The following is a 14754-nucleotide window of genomic DNA, read 5'->3' as shown; positions in this document are numbered from 1 at the left end:
AATCTCTGTTCAGTCTTTCCACAGCATTTGGTGCCACTGACCTTGAAACTATTCCCCCCCCACTGCCAACATTTTATTATGAAAATTTTAAATATAGCAAAAATTTGAAAGACTTGTAGAGCAAACACCCATTAACTCCCAACTGAATTCTAAATGTACATATTTCTATAATTTTATTGTCACATATCTATCCATCCCTCTATCTACCTATCCACCTTTTTCTTCTTTAAACATGTTTCAAAGTAAATCATAGCACCAGTACAGTCCCTTTAAACATGCATGCAGGGCACAAACTCAGACTCTCTCTCTTTGGGGCTAGAATATAAACAGGTCTTTCTGGTCCTGCTCTCTTGCCAGCCTCTCCTTGTGTTCTGTAGCACACGTTCCCGTCTCAGCTGCGTTGGCAGCTGGCACAGCCTCAACGATCATGCCCTCTAGATGGCTCCCAAGGCTGGCTTTACTCATGAGCTCCAACTTAACCAGAGTACTTTCCACTTTTCGTGTCTAAAACAGAGTTGTTTGTTCTTCCTGATACCTGTGATTCCTCCTTCTGTGTTTTCTACCACAGTTACTAATAAATATTCAAAAGTCTTCTATTTCTCCCCCTTCCCTCATCGCTAACAATCTGCAGTTTTATAATTCCTACTTCCAAAAAGTCTAGCAAATCTTTCTCCCACTTCCCATCCCCCCTGAACTGCTCTAGTCTGAGTACATCACCTGTCTGCTAGATTCCTCGACAGCCACCTACCTGAGTATGCTGCCATATACCTACCACCAAGCATAAGGTTTCTGAAGCAGAATCCGAGGAGGTCTGTGAAATCGGTCCTGCATCGAAAGCTTTCAGTATTTATTTGCTCCCTGCCCCTGCCTCTAGAGCTGCAGGTAGCCAACATGGTAGCCACTGGCCTCATGGGGCTATGAGCTCTTGAAATGTAGCTAATCTGCACTAAGATATGCTACACGTGTAAAATTCATACTACATTTTGAAGATTTAGTATGAAAAATGCAAAATATCATTAATATAATTTATTTTGATTACACATTAAAATTATAATATTTTAGACATAATGGCTTAATTGTAATATTGTTAAAATTAATTTCACCTCTTTATTCTTACCTTTTTAAGGCAGTTACTAAAAAATTTNTGCTCCCTGCCCCTGCCTCTAGAGCTGCAGGTAGCCAACATGGTAGCCACTGGCCTCATGGGGCTATGAGCTCTTGAAATGTAGCTAATCTGCACTAAGATATGCTACACGTGTAAAATTCATACTACATTTTGAAGATTTAGTGTGAAAAATGCAAAATATCATTAATATAATTTATTTTGATTACACATTAAAATTATAATATTTTAGACATAATGGCTTAATTGTAATATTGTTAAAATTAATTTCACCTCTTTATTCTTACCTTTTTAAGGCAGTTACTAAAAAATTTAAAATGACCTGTATGGTTCTTATCACATTCCTGTTGGACAGTGCTGACCTAGAATAAACTCCTTAAACAGGCCATTTAGTAATCCTCAAACATCTTTCCCCAATCTTTGTCCCAACCTGATGTCTCACTCCTCACCCACACAGACAGAAAGTTGAACTAAACCGCACTGTGGGACAGTTTCTCAGCACGGAGGTCGGGTGACCATTGGGTCCCACATTCCTCTTTCCAAATGCTTCACATGATGCCCAGGCATCAAAAAGGAAAGAGAAAGAGCAGGGGGAAATTATAAACTAAACACATTCAAGTACAAAGTCAAGGAAACATCAAAACAGATGATTACGTTTTTTACAAAAATGACAGACGACTACTTTGATTGGTGTTTATATCATGTCTCTTCCAAAATTGAATGTTTGTGGTTGCACATATAATCACATTTCTAGAAAATGTCATCATCCCGAACAACAGTCCATATTTCAAAAAGTTCCCCTGGGCCAGAATGAATGATTCCATTCTCATACAGAGCAGGGAGCTCTGTGGTTTCTCAATTGGATCCTGAACTGGAAGGTTAATCACCTACATTATGCATTCATTACACCTCCCCTGAATGTGAATGCTCACCTGAGAGTAACAAGAGAAGTAAAGTAATGGACAGCACGTGAGATAGTGAAGTCTTTAGCTTAGCCCGCCAAGTCTGCAAATGACAACCAATGGTTTTGTCGTTTTTAGAAATAAAGTTTTATCAGAACACAGTCACAACCATTCATTTACATATTGTCATAGCTGCTTTCCTGCTACACAAGCAGAGGTGAACAGTTGTGACAGAGACCGTATAACCCACAAAGCCTAAAGTATTTACTATCTGGCTCTTTTTGGAAAAAGAATTGCTGACCCCCAACCTAGGGGGTCATTTTAAATTTTTTTTCATTAACCTCATAGTGAATCCATTATGTGAAAGGTATATACAGTTACAGACAGGCCTTGGGGATACAAGGTTGAAAATGGCTGAAGTTTAGAATCCATAGCATAGAGTACACTTAAGTTTCTCAAGGGACCCTGAAGCACATCCACTTTAGTCTTTTCAAATAGGACTTCTGTTTACACCAGTCAATGTTTTTCAAACTTTTTTCCTATTGAGATCCACTGTAACAAATTCATGTCAGACCCAACCCTTTCTCCACACACTTACCTATAAGTAACAGAACCAAGCTTGTCAAGATAACATGTGTCATGCTGTCTCCCTAGGACCCACCCTCATATAAGTCATCAGCTGTAAACTAGAAGCCACTCCCCCTCGGTTGAGACTGATGCGCTTCACGCACACAGAGTTTTGCTTTGTTCCACTCTGGGTTTTGAAGTAGTGAATTATTTCCCAATATGTAAAAGAAAATCACAATTCCAGAGAAAGAGCAGGGGGAAATTATAAACTAAACACATTCAAGTACAAAGTCAAGGAAACATCAAAACAGATGATTACGTTTTTTACAAAAATGACAGACGACTACTTTGATTGGTGTTTATATCATGTCTCTTCCAAAATTGAATGTTTGTGGTTGCACATATAATCACATTTCTAGAAAATGTCATCATCCCGAACAACAGTCCATATTTCAAAATGTTCCCCTGGGCCAGAATGAATGATTCCATTCTCATACAGAGCAGGGAGCTCTGTGGTTTCTCAATTGGATCCTGAACTGGGAGGTTAATCACCTACATTATGCATTCATTACACCTCCCCTGAATGTGAATGCTCACCTGAGAGTAACAAGAGAAGTAAAGTAATGGACAGCACGTGAGATAGTGAAGTCTTTAGCTTAGCCCGCCAAGTCTGCAAATGACAACCAATGGTTTTGTCGTTTTTAGAAATAAAGTTTTATCAGAACACAGTCACAACCATTCATTTACATATTGTCATAGCTGCTTTCCTGCTACACAAGCAGAGGTGAACAGTTGTGACAGAGACCATATAACCCACAAAGCCTAAAGTATTTACTATCTGGCTCTTTTTGGAAAAAAAATTGCTGACCCCCAACCTAGGGGGTCATTTAAAATTTTTTTTCATTAACCTCATAGTGAATCCATTATGTGAAAGGTATATACAGTTACAGACAGGCCTTGGGGATACGAGGTTGAAAATGGCTGAAGTTTAGAATCCATAGCATAGAGTACACTTAAGTTTCTCAAGGGACCCTGAAGCACATCCACTTTAGTCTTTTCAAATAGGACTTCTGTTTACACCAGTCAATGTTTTTCAAACTTTTTTCCTATTGAGATCCACTGTAACAAATACATGTCAGACCCAACCCTTTCTCCACACACTTACCTATAAGTAACAGAACCAAGCTTGTCAAGATAACATTTGTCATGCTGTCTCCCTAGGACCCACCCTCATATAAGTCATCAGCTGTAAACTAGAAGCCACTCCCCCTCGGTTGAGACTGATGCGCTTCACGCACACAGAGTTTTGCTTTGTTCCACTCTGGGTTTTGAAGTAGTGAATTATTTCCCAATATGTAAAAGAAAATCACAATTCCAAGATTCTTTCAAAAAGGACATAAGAACTTTTCAGCTTGGCAAAGTCACTTGGAGCTGAGAAGTGGTTTCTCCAGTGCTAGCTCCCCAATTTGCCACCCGTCCCACAGGGCAAATGCACCTGAAAATCCCAAGAATTTTCATTACAAGCATTAGCTCCCCTTGACCTGCCCCCATACAAATATAAAACAGATCCAATTTGTTTTCTTTCCATCATTAAACGTTAGCAGGGCATTCAAGTAGACCCTCAGGCTTTGGAGATAGCCTTTTTAACAGATACTGTTGTAATCCCAAGGCTTCCTATACCAAGAAGAGCAAAGCCTCATTAGAAAGAAAAACAAGTGGCTTTTATTTCTTTTTTTAAAAAAAGCAAACCCACAACATTTGATGAAAGAAACTACAAGAATAATTAAGAGTCCACCAGGATATTAAAAACAAATTCAAGTTTTTGTTTACGTAAAAGCTCTGTTTGTGAAATGAAATCACTACATCGCTGCAGTGTGTTCCTCCTGCCAGAACTTTTCAAAACATCGAGTTAGAGCAAACACAGCTTCAGTTAAGGAAGGCGATGAGGGCAGCAGTAAGCTCTGGCATTGTAACTTTAGGTGCAGCTTAATCCAGTTCCCTGTGTTAAATACCTGAACTTAATGAGAATCTGCAAAGATTTATGACCGTAACAAACACATCATTTTTGACTTTGTCACTCAAACCAGCCTAGCGACTTTGATATTTCCTAGTGAAAGGAGAGATCTAATCCAAGTAAGAACTCCGAAGAAGAGAAAAGGAGTTTTATTCCCATAATTTGATGGATTACTTCCTACTCTGAACACTCAAGAGAGAAAAAGCAAACTTCTTCCTGTCTGTACTCAGATTTCTTCTACTAATCTTTTACAAGCAGGCAACAGTCATAAACAGCAAATTACTTATGAGGGTACAAAGGCCAATGATGCTAGCTGGGTCCCCAAATCTATAAGCATCGAAATATTGGGGAAAACTTCTGAGATGAAAAACAGAAATTTAAAGATAAACTGATCACTGATTCAATCCAATTCAATACATTAATTCACCAGTTCTGGGAAGAGAAAAAATAATGCTATCAACTGGTTCCATTCAAGGAATATTTGTGTCACTGTTGCAATCCTCCAAAACTAAATTCATATCATTGGGGCATGAAATTATTTCTCACTGCATCCTTAGAATTGTGCCCTTGGAATTCTGAAGTCTAGTTTTTCAGCCTCACTTTGGGGAAGGCATCTCTGTTTCTTAACAGGCATAAGACAATCTTTATCCCTAGGATACCTCTACCTTCAACATTCTATTTGTTTATGATTCTATTTCACTGAAACTAAAGGAAGTTCAGATCAACAGCCATGTCTTATGTGGCTAAACCAGCTGGCAGGAAATCAATTAGGTGAACATTACTGATAACAATAATAATGAAGATAGAATAGTGTGTGGGGTAAAAATTGGGCTGTGCTCTAGTTGGGAGTAGTAACAGATATGAAGAATTTTTCTTAAAAAAAAAGTGTCAATTCAAGGGTGAAGATATAAAAAAGAGTGAAAAAGACAGACTTTGCCAGTGACTCAGCAACAGTGCCCCAGGAGAGGACCTCGTTGGGAGAGTCTCTACATGCAAAAGGTGCCACAGGGCTGGTTAATCATAGCAGTCACTGGACAGAGGCCACCAACTCACCTTGCCCCAATTCCAGAAGCAGCAGTCATCCTTCTGATTATACCTGTGACAATATTTTGACTTCCTCATGCAGCTGTTAGGAAGGAGGAAACTTGTTCATTTGGTCCACTTATGAGTGTCTTTAGTGGTCATGAATGGGAAGAAAAAATCCATTGAATGGCCAAAGATTTCTGATTTGCTCAAAAAAATGAGTTCTGTGATCAGAGTACTTCCATAAAAAAAAGAGAGAGAAGTTGACAAAAACAGGGATAGCTTTAGTTATTCCATAACAGGCCAATAGACTAATGTGAATATTTAAATACCTTTAAAAATTCACTTTTTTTAACCTTATTTGATGTGTTGCCTAATTTTCTAACTAAAGGTCCAAGACCAGAATCAAACAGGTACAGGTCACTCTACCACGTGGGGCAGCCTTTGATCCCCACCATCTTTTAGACACTGACGACTTGCTATTTAGGCAGGAACTACATGTGAGCAATTCTGTCAGACACCAGCATGGAATACCCTGAGGTGATGTGCTGGTCTGTGGAGAGGTGGGTGGGCCTGGGTTCAGCACCAGCTCTTCTATCTACTTAGCTCCATGACCTAGGGAAACTCACCTCACCTTTCCGGGCCTCTGTGTTCTGGTCTATAAAATGTAGAAAACTATAGGACCTACTTAAAAACGCAACCCATATTAAGAACATTCAGACCACGTGCAGCAGATCTTTCCCCATTATCAAGCACATAGTGAAGCTCGACAAATTCAGTTATTATCATCTTATGTCTAACATGATAGATTTCTTCAAATATATGTTGCAGTTCCAATATTTTACCATTTTTTAAAAGGTTCGAATGTATGAAAAAAAAGTATTCCTGCTGAAACGAAAAAATTCCAAACAAGTAGAGAATGGTATTAAATCACAGAAATTATTTGTATCCACATAAGCACTCACAGCCTGTCCCTTGCACAAAAGAGGTTTATAAAACGGATCCAATAAAGATAAGCAAATCAACGAAGAAAAAAAAAAAAAAAACCCGTTAGCTTCTATGAGTCTCTAGATGGAGTGAGTCTTGTTTTGCTTAAGTAAAAATGTAATGTGAATACAACTATTTTTACAGTTGTTAAAAATATCAAAGGAAATGTTTTGAGAGAGATTTTCATTACTCTGTTAAACCAGAAGCCCAGACACACAACTGTGTGTTTAAAAACAGAAGCAGAAAATTCCACCTAGACAGGAACTTTGAGTCTGATAACACTGGCAGTTAAGGCTTAGCAGCCCAAGCAGAATAAACCACCACGGTTATACGATGCCCTGGTCCTCGTCCTCCAGGGCTCTGGAGGTTGGACTTTCTCTCTTCCCCCCCTCTTCCTTCAATGCAGTAATTATTCCAGGTCTATTTTGCTCCTGAGTCAGGGTGCCTAAACCAAAGGTTAAAGTGCTGGGGCAAGTAAGCAGATAGAATATTTAAGCTGGCCTGAAAAATCTAGACTGTGTTGTCATCTTAGCCAATACGAGCATACACAGTCCTGGTCCCACCTATTTACCCCATAAGCAGCCTCCCAACCTTTGACACACACATAATCTCCTATGTGTGGCAAAAAAGGCCATATGCCCAAATCTAAGTTTTCTCCAACCCCGACTTCAGTTCTTTGTGTCCTCAAAGACCTGCCATTGACTTCGAAGTTTTTGCTTTCTATCACAAGAAGGATCCGGGCAGGGGTGGGGGATCCTCACATCTCTTTACATTAAACAGCTATAGAAAAGAGAAAGAAAACAAAACTGTCCCTGCACTAGTTTTAGGGACAAGAGAGTAGGAGGGGAACCATGAGCCAACTTTATGATGAAATCAGCTGAGGGAAGGATCAGCATGTCTGGAAGCAACAGGTGCTGGCAGGCGGGGGGAAGCTGGCAGGCCTATCCCGGGGGCCTTCCAAGGGAGAGGAAAAAAGAAACGTGGAGTGAAAGGGACGTGGGGCAGGCGGAGTGCTTGGGATGAGCCCTCGTCCTTTGACGTCCACTAGGCTCCTCCTGTCTTCTTGGATATTTTCCTTTCTGATTTTAGAATAATGTTAGATATTAAAATTGTAAAAAAAAAAATAGTACAGAGAATTTCCATACACACTTCACCCAGACTTTCCTAAGGTTATCATCATAACCCTAGTAGAGATACAATGATCAAAACCTTAACCCTGGTATAACGCTATTAACTAAACTACACACATTATTTGCATGTCTCCAATTTTTCCACAAATGCCTTTTTTTCTGTTCCAGGGTCCAATCAAGGTCACCCCCCCCCAATATTTCCTTATTAGTAATAAGTCACAGTGGTCTCTTCCTTTCTGGGACAGTTTAATCAGTCTTCCTTTGTTTTGCATGATCTTGACACTTTTGAGGAGTACTGGTCAGGTATTTTGTAAAATATCCCTCAATTTGGGTTTGTCCCATGGGTTCTCCTGGTTAGACTGGGGTTATGGATTTGGGGGAAGAATGCCACACAGATGAGGTGCCATGCTCATTGCACTGTATCAAGGGAATATGATCTCAACGTGGTAACCAGGGATGTTAACACTGGTCACTTGGTTAAGGTGGTGTCTGCCAGGTTCCCCCACAATAACACTCCTTATTTGTCCCTTTCCTCTTGCCTTCATTTTATCTGACCACCTCCCTGCTCCCCAGCCTGCCCTCCCCAGGCCCTGGACTGCAGTCACAGAAACGCCCCCCCACCCCCCTTGCTGGAACTCTCAAAGCACTTTCCTATGAAGCTGTCCTGCTTGGGGTGGGCAGGATCTTCAACAGGGTCTCTCAGGTGTATTAAGGGTTAAGGAGGCTTCCATGTGCTGCCTGTTAAGAATCACAGGACCCTCCTCCAGAGCCTGTACCACACAGAGGAAGGAATAAGACTGCAGCATTACTGATGTTGAAATAAAATCATCTGGAAGTATTTTCATTTTGAAGCCGGCTTTCAGAAACAGAGGCAAAACACACTAACAGAAGTAATCTGGGGCATATGGCATTCCTTTCAGTCAGACACATTTCTAATATAAATCCCCTAATCATTTATATCTTGGTTTTCAGGTTTATTGTGAAGTCAAGTCTCTTTTATTTCTCTCCGAAGAATAAACTACCCGCCTAAAAGAAGTGAACTATTCTTCTATAAACAGGCAAAGTCCCACTCAGTGGCACTAGGCAGATCATACTTGCTATAAGTGCTACCTAAACCACAATTTTTTGTTGTTTGTTGCTGTCTCTCTCTGTCTCTCTCTCTTTTTTTAAAAAATTGAGACTGCAAATATCTATTGATCACGATGAGGTTTCCAAAGCTCTCCTTTTGGGGTTCCTTGGTGACGTCTCCTCCCACTAGGTGGCACTACACGTCACGTTCAAAGTGGGCTACTCTAAACAGTGAGTAGGGTTTTGTTTTGTAACTTTTGCAAGAATATCTGTCGCATTCTTAATGGAAAGTACTACACTTCATTCTTAATAAGTATCTCTCCTTTCTTTTTTCACGTTTACAGGCATTAGACAACTTCTGGAACACAGTCTTCAAATAACCTTAGGATAAATCTCGGGATCTTAGGTAAATTTTTAGGTGCCTGAACAGTCACGACCACATGAGTAATGCAAAAATCCAAGGGCCACATCATTGCAGGCAAGAAATTGGATAGATGCTTTGATTCACTGAACTCCCCATTGCTTCAATCTCTAAATTTTGGCTTCACATAAGCTTATTTATTAACTATATCAATATCCTCCCCCCACCCGTGAGATTTTTAAACTGCATCAAATTAGCAAAGATCTTTAAGTGCTGACAAACATTTTAAAGACATTCTTATAAATGCGAAGACTAGGGAGCGAAAATATTACCTTGGTGCAACTTCCTCTGATTACATATTAAAGGTATATATTTAGTATGAAACATTTTCACAATTGTAACTAATCACTTAAGCAGAAACAAATTTTCTAAAAGCTTGCAGTCTAATATCATTGGGAAACATAGCAACAAATGATGCTCTTTATCAGCCAAGTGACTGTGACTGCGTGGAGAAAGATCTCCCCATAAGGAAAAAAGCTAAGAATATCAAGTTCCCAACTGGGCCCAGCGATTTGACTGATGGTAATTGCAATTTGCAATTGTTCAAATATGTCCCGTAGAGATATGAGGCTCTTTTTCAGTTGTTTATATCAAGGAGGCTTGTTTGTTCTGTGACACTCTTCCCCTCATGATGTGAGCATCTGGTCTATGTAAGGTTAGTCCCTGTTGTCATTAATTGCACAGGCTTATTTCATTCCCATGACCCCTCCAAAATACAGATTTGGCACTTCTTTCCTGGCCAATCAATAGACTTATTTATACAAGACAAATATTTTGGCCAGAGTGTTTTCTTTTGAAGGGGAGGGCAGGATATTGCAATGTCGTAGTGGATTTTCAGCGGTGAATGTCTATGCATTTCACATAAAGTATATCAGCACATCATAAATCTCATCATTATAAAGGAATTTTCACTCACAGGTATTCCTTTTCCAGGCTCTACCTAAAGTGTTGTTCTTTCAATGCCTTGGACTATGATCTCAATAGCCCCAGGATATCCAGGATGTTCAAGATTGCTCCAAAGTACCCCAACCAGTTACTAACTTTACATCACTTCCCCCACCTACTGGGGGCCTGCGCACGCACACATACGCATGTAAATAAGGAGACACACATGCATGTGTGTGCACACACAAACTAGGCTGACTGACTAGTCTTACTAGGTGGAAAGTGTCCAGTCACTGGGAGCTCCTGGGAACTTCCTGAATGACAGAAGGTATACCCTCTCATGTCCTCTAGACTCAAAGTCCAAAGCAACTACTTCCCACTTGCTCCATACCCCCCGTTTCTTCCCAAGGTTCTTCATTCCACCATAAGGACAGAGTGCCTTTGGACTTCAGTCCATGTGACCTTTCATGGGTGGCCAGACTCTGCAGCTCCCTCGGCTCAAATTTCATTTCAAACTCTTCACACACGAGGGGCTTGAGGCACAGGAGGGTGGGAAATGGCACATGGAGGTACTCTGCAGCTGCTCCCAGCTGCTACAAAATGCTGATTTCTCCTAATAGGAACTGAAAGTGCCTCTCTTCAGTGTGCCTGTCGGGTGGACTTGCAAAACAAGGCCATGATCATTAGAGGCCAGAAAATTTCAAATTTTGATAAAGTCAGGGGAGCATTAACTCTAAATTCCAAGCTGAGTAATCTTTGAACTTCCTGTATGTTATAGAACAAAATGATTCTAGTAATATTCTTCTCTGCTGAAATTGTCCAGACTTACTAAAGAAAATGAATTAAAACATAGAAAATAGACATGCTAGTATAAGAGACTGAATAATGAATACATCCTATCTTGTATCAAAATAAAACCAAAGTGTTACAGAAACCAAATATTTATATTCATATATGTATACACAAAATATGTCAAATATATATATATATATATATATATATAAACATATCTTTAAATACTTTATAAATAGGTGTCTTCTGTCTTTTGCTTAGGAGAAAAAAAGACGTACTTTCTAGTTGGTACAAATATAAACAAACAGAGAGGGAGGCCTCTTTATTAAATTCTAAGCTCACTTGCTCTTGAACTACAGGAAAAGCATTTGGCCTTGACTTCCAGAAAAGATCTCAACATTTTGAAGCTAATGAAAAAATATTCCACTTTCCTTTATAAACCCACCACACATACAGTGGAAATGGAGACTGTTCATTGTGAAGGACTCTGTTACCATAACATGCAAGCCACAGACATTTGTTGTACTGATACCATGTCTGCTAAATTAAGTAATGAGGAATATTTTAAAAACTCCATCAGGGTGGAGTTTTATATCCAGAAAACTCCACTGAAGTGTTCTAAATTATCATTGACATACCTCCTGCCATATAAAAATGTACCTTTGTTTTACTTATTTTAGAGAAAAGATATTAGGACATTTAAATCAATAAGGAAAATTTTCTTTTTAGAGATTTTTGAATAACAAATTCATTTTCTTTGCCTTTACTACAAATTTATTCAAATAAAAGAAGTTTATTACTCTAAACTTGGGACACATTTTATAAAGTATTTTATTTTCTTCCCAGTGAGAGAAAATTATTGAAACATCTTAGCAACAGGCATTTCTAACTCTCGAACTTATTCTCTAAGAGATTTTCTTCAAACTTCCGAATAGCAACAGATTTCTCTCTTTGTGAGGACAGCAGGGGGCACTGCCACAACCAACTAGTATGACAAACTGATAGATTTCACTGGGCAAAAAAACAAGGCTAGACATCTTAGGATTCCACCATGTCAATGAGCATTTAAATATTACACAGATTTTTTCTTTTCCATAATTTACTTCGGGGGACAAATATTGGGATTTTCTTTCTGTGTGTGTGTGTGTGTGCACGTGAGTGGTCACAAGTACATGGTAGACAGCTTATATTTCAAATTTTGGGCTGACTCAGGAAGGTCTTGGAACTTCCCTGTTCTAAAATATTAGCTAAATATAAGCAGCTAAAATGCTGCACTTAACAGTTAAGTGGTATTCTGTGTAGGAGGTATACATATATATATTTTTTCACAGTTTAGTCTTCAGTCTTTCTCACAAACATCAAACTCCAAGTTCAGAGCCAAGATGAAAGAGAATTGTGGGGAAATTTCATTAAATAATCACATAATCCTGGCTCCACAGGTTGAATTTTTTTAATAAGCATTTTCTATGTAATTGAGTTAAACTTAAATTTACGCATCCAATAAAAAACCATTGCAAATGGTAAAACAAAGACATTGCTCCAACACTTGGAAAATTAAATTCACCAAACCATGAAGTCTACTGTGCAGTTATTTTTGTAACCACCATAAATTGCTTTATAGAACTCTTCTGCTGGAGTAAACAATCCAAGGAGAGATTTACTTTACAGCATGCATCTAGTTTCCAAAGAAGTGAGTGGCCTAAAAGTTTATAACTCGTTTTTCTTTTCTTTCTATTTTTTTTAAATACTTGTGTTTCTAGTTACCTTGAAACTTTTCTTCTCTTACATGAGCTCAAAAAGTTCTATAGAAAATAAGATCCAGGTCTGTTGATATACCGTGACCTCAAATATTCATTTCAAGAATAAGAAGAAACAATCCTACTTTGTGGAAATAAAGTTTATATGGCAAAACGAAAATAAAGGGTTTTAGTAGTAAATATTTTACTGTATTTAATAGCACCTCAGAGCCCAACGTTGTCTTAGATGTTTCAGACAGCCGGCTTGAAATGTGTTCGCTTATTATAGCACTATACGAGGCCGAATTCAATGCAAACTGCTATAGATAAGAGTTTTAGGGGTCTTTAATCACTTCTTTCTTGTGTCCTTGATGGAAAAAACAGAGCTGCCTTTGTGCTAAAAAGAAGGACCTGTTGTTTCCAGATTCAACAGGTCATTTTTATAAGAACTTCCCAGAGGATACAACATAAATGACAGAAACACAAGGGGATACTTTAAGTGGCTGATGATTTTAAATGATATATATTCTATATTAAGGGAAGGTTGTTTGTTTTTCTTTCCAACAAATGGAAAGTTACTGTTTTAATAGTGTTTAATGTTTGAATTTGATTTTTAGGACCAAATGTGTTCTCATGAGTTGAGTCACTTACTGTTAATCTGGTTCCTGAAATCAATCTGAGGGCGCGTTTGACCCTCTCAAGTAAATAAACTTGTCAAATCGTGTCCATTTCTGTTTTGGAGATGAACGGTTAATATAGTGGGATTCTGAAATATATCTAAATTGTGTTGTGGCTTTTGTAATATTGTTTCAGTTAAAATAACAAGGAGAATGCACGTTTTATAAACGATAAACTTTATAAAATGGAATATTCTAGCAACATGATTTTTTTCTTCTACTTGGAGAGGAAAAAAGTCAATATTTTGTGGCAAACAAAATCCAGGCTACACTAGGATGTATTAGAGTTTGGCTGAATCTACTATTAAAGGTGGTCTGAATTTGAGGAGACTGGCAAATTTAAGATTAAGATTTAAATGAGACTTGTTTCCTAACCTATATTCGCAGAGTCCTTCCACAATGTATTTTTTTTCCTTTTTTTAAAAAAAAAATGGGCTACCTTATTTGTAAAGAGAATTGCTTGAAGATCTTTAGAAAAGTTTCTGCCAGTCCAGAAACAAAAGTTACTTTTCCCTATAAATACAGAAAGTACTTTACAAAATTAATTCCTTGCTCCAAACAAAAGTTATGACCCAGGGAGAATTCTTTAAAACCCTGTGACTGGTTGCTGGCTCTTGCTTGGACATATATTTTGCAAGCTACCTAGACTCTCTAGTTCTTGACACTTTTACTAAGTCTCTATATTACTTACCACCTAGGACAACTACCTGGCAAAGAGTCAAGGTAAATAAATACCTGATGGCAAAGACTGTATTAACCACAGGGAATTGCCCAAAAGATAAAGAAAAACAAAAAAACAGGCTTTTCTAAGAGAGGTATCCTAGTAATTGATGAACAGGTTTCAAATTTAGGAGGATTTTTTTTTTGTTTTTCTGTAGCTAAACACATGGACACTTTCCCAGAGTAGAAAAAGGAGGGGAGACTGACTATTTGGGGGAAAGAGAACCCAAAGGACCAAAATCATTCAGGCCAAAACTTCCCTTCCACCCCTACTCTCGATATCCACTTCCCCAGAAAAAGAAGGCACGGGATTAAAGAGGTCCCTGCATTTAAGGACAACCACTGATCATCCTTCGCCTTCTCCATGCAGTGGGAGGGACACGAACAGGGGGTCCCCCCGGGGTCTCCCACGTCTGCCCCCACCCCGCGTGCGCTCACCGGTACCAGGCGAGGCCCTTGTCGTAGCTGCGATCAAAGAAGTGGGGCTCCGCGCCCACGGCTCGCACGTCGGGGTGCACCCGCAGGAACTCCAGCAGCGCCCGCGTGCCGCCCTTCTTCACGCCGATGATGATGGCCTGCGGCAGCTGCTTGCTGCCCTCGTCCAGGAGCAGGTCCAGGGTCCCCGGCGGGGCCTCGGCCACGCTGCTCTCGGCCCCGGAGCCGCCGGGACCCCCGGCCAGACCCGGGGTCTCCTCTTCCCAAGTCTCCT

At 39.4% G+C, this 14754-nt stretch overlaps 1 protein-coding gene across 1 annotated transcript in view; it reads right to left on the bottom strand.

The window, feature by feature from the left end:
• Positions 1-14752, bottom strand: part of HS3ST3A1 (heparan sulfate (glucosamine) 3-O-sulfotransferase 3A1) — a gene marked incomplete at its 5' end in the record, with an annotated part of 98334 nt that extends 83582 nt beyond the window's left edge. Inside the window, 1 exon segment of the mRNA XM_008578425.1 lies at positions 14484-14752. Within this exon segment, the coding sequence (XP_008576647.1) occupies positions 14484-14752 (269 nt within the window).
• Between the last annotated feature and the right edge of the window lie 2 nt (positions 14753-14754).

Source organism: Galeopterus variegatus, unplaced genomic scaffold, assembly GCF_000696425.1.
Source record: "Galeopterus variegatus unplaced genomic scaffold, G_variegatus-3.0.2 Scaffold1683, whole genome shotgun sequence".
Lineage (NCBI taxonomy): Eukaryota > Metazoa > Chordata > Mammalia > Dermoptera > Cynocephalidae > Galeopterus > Galeopterus variegatus.
Note: the sequence above shows the minus strand (reverse complement) of the source record. Positions and strands in the feature narration are given on the sequence as shown.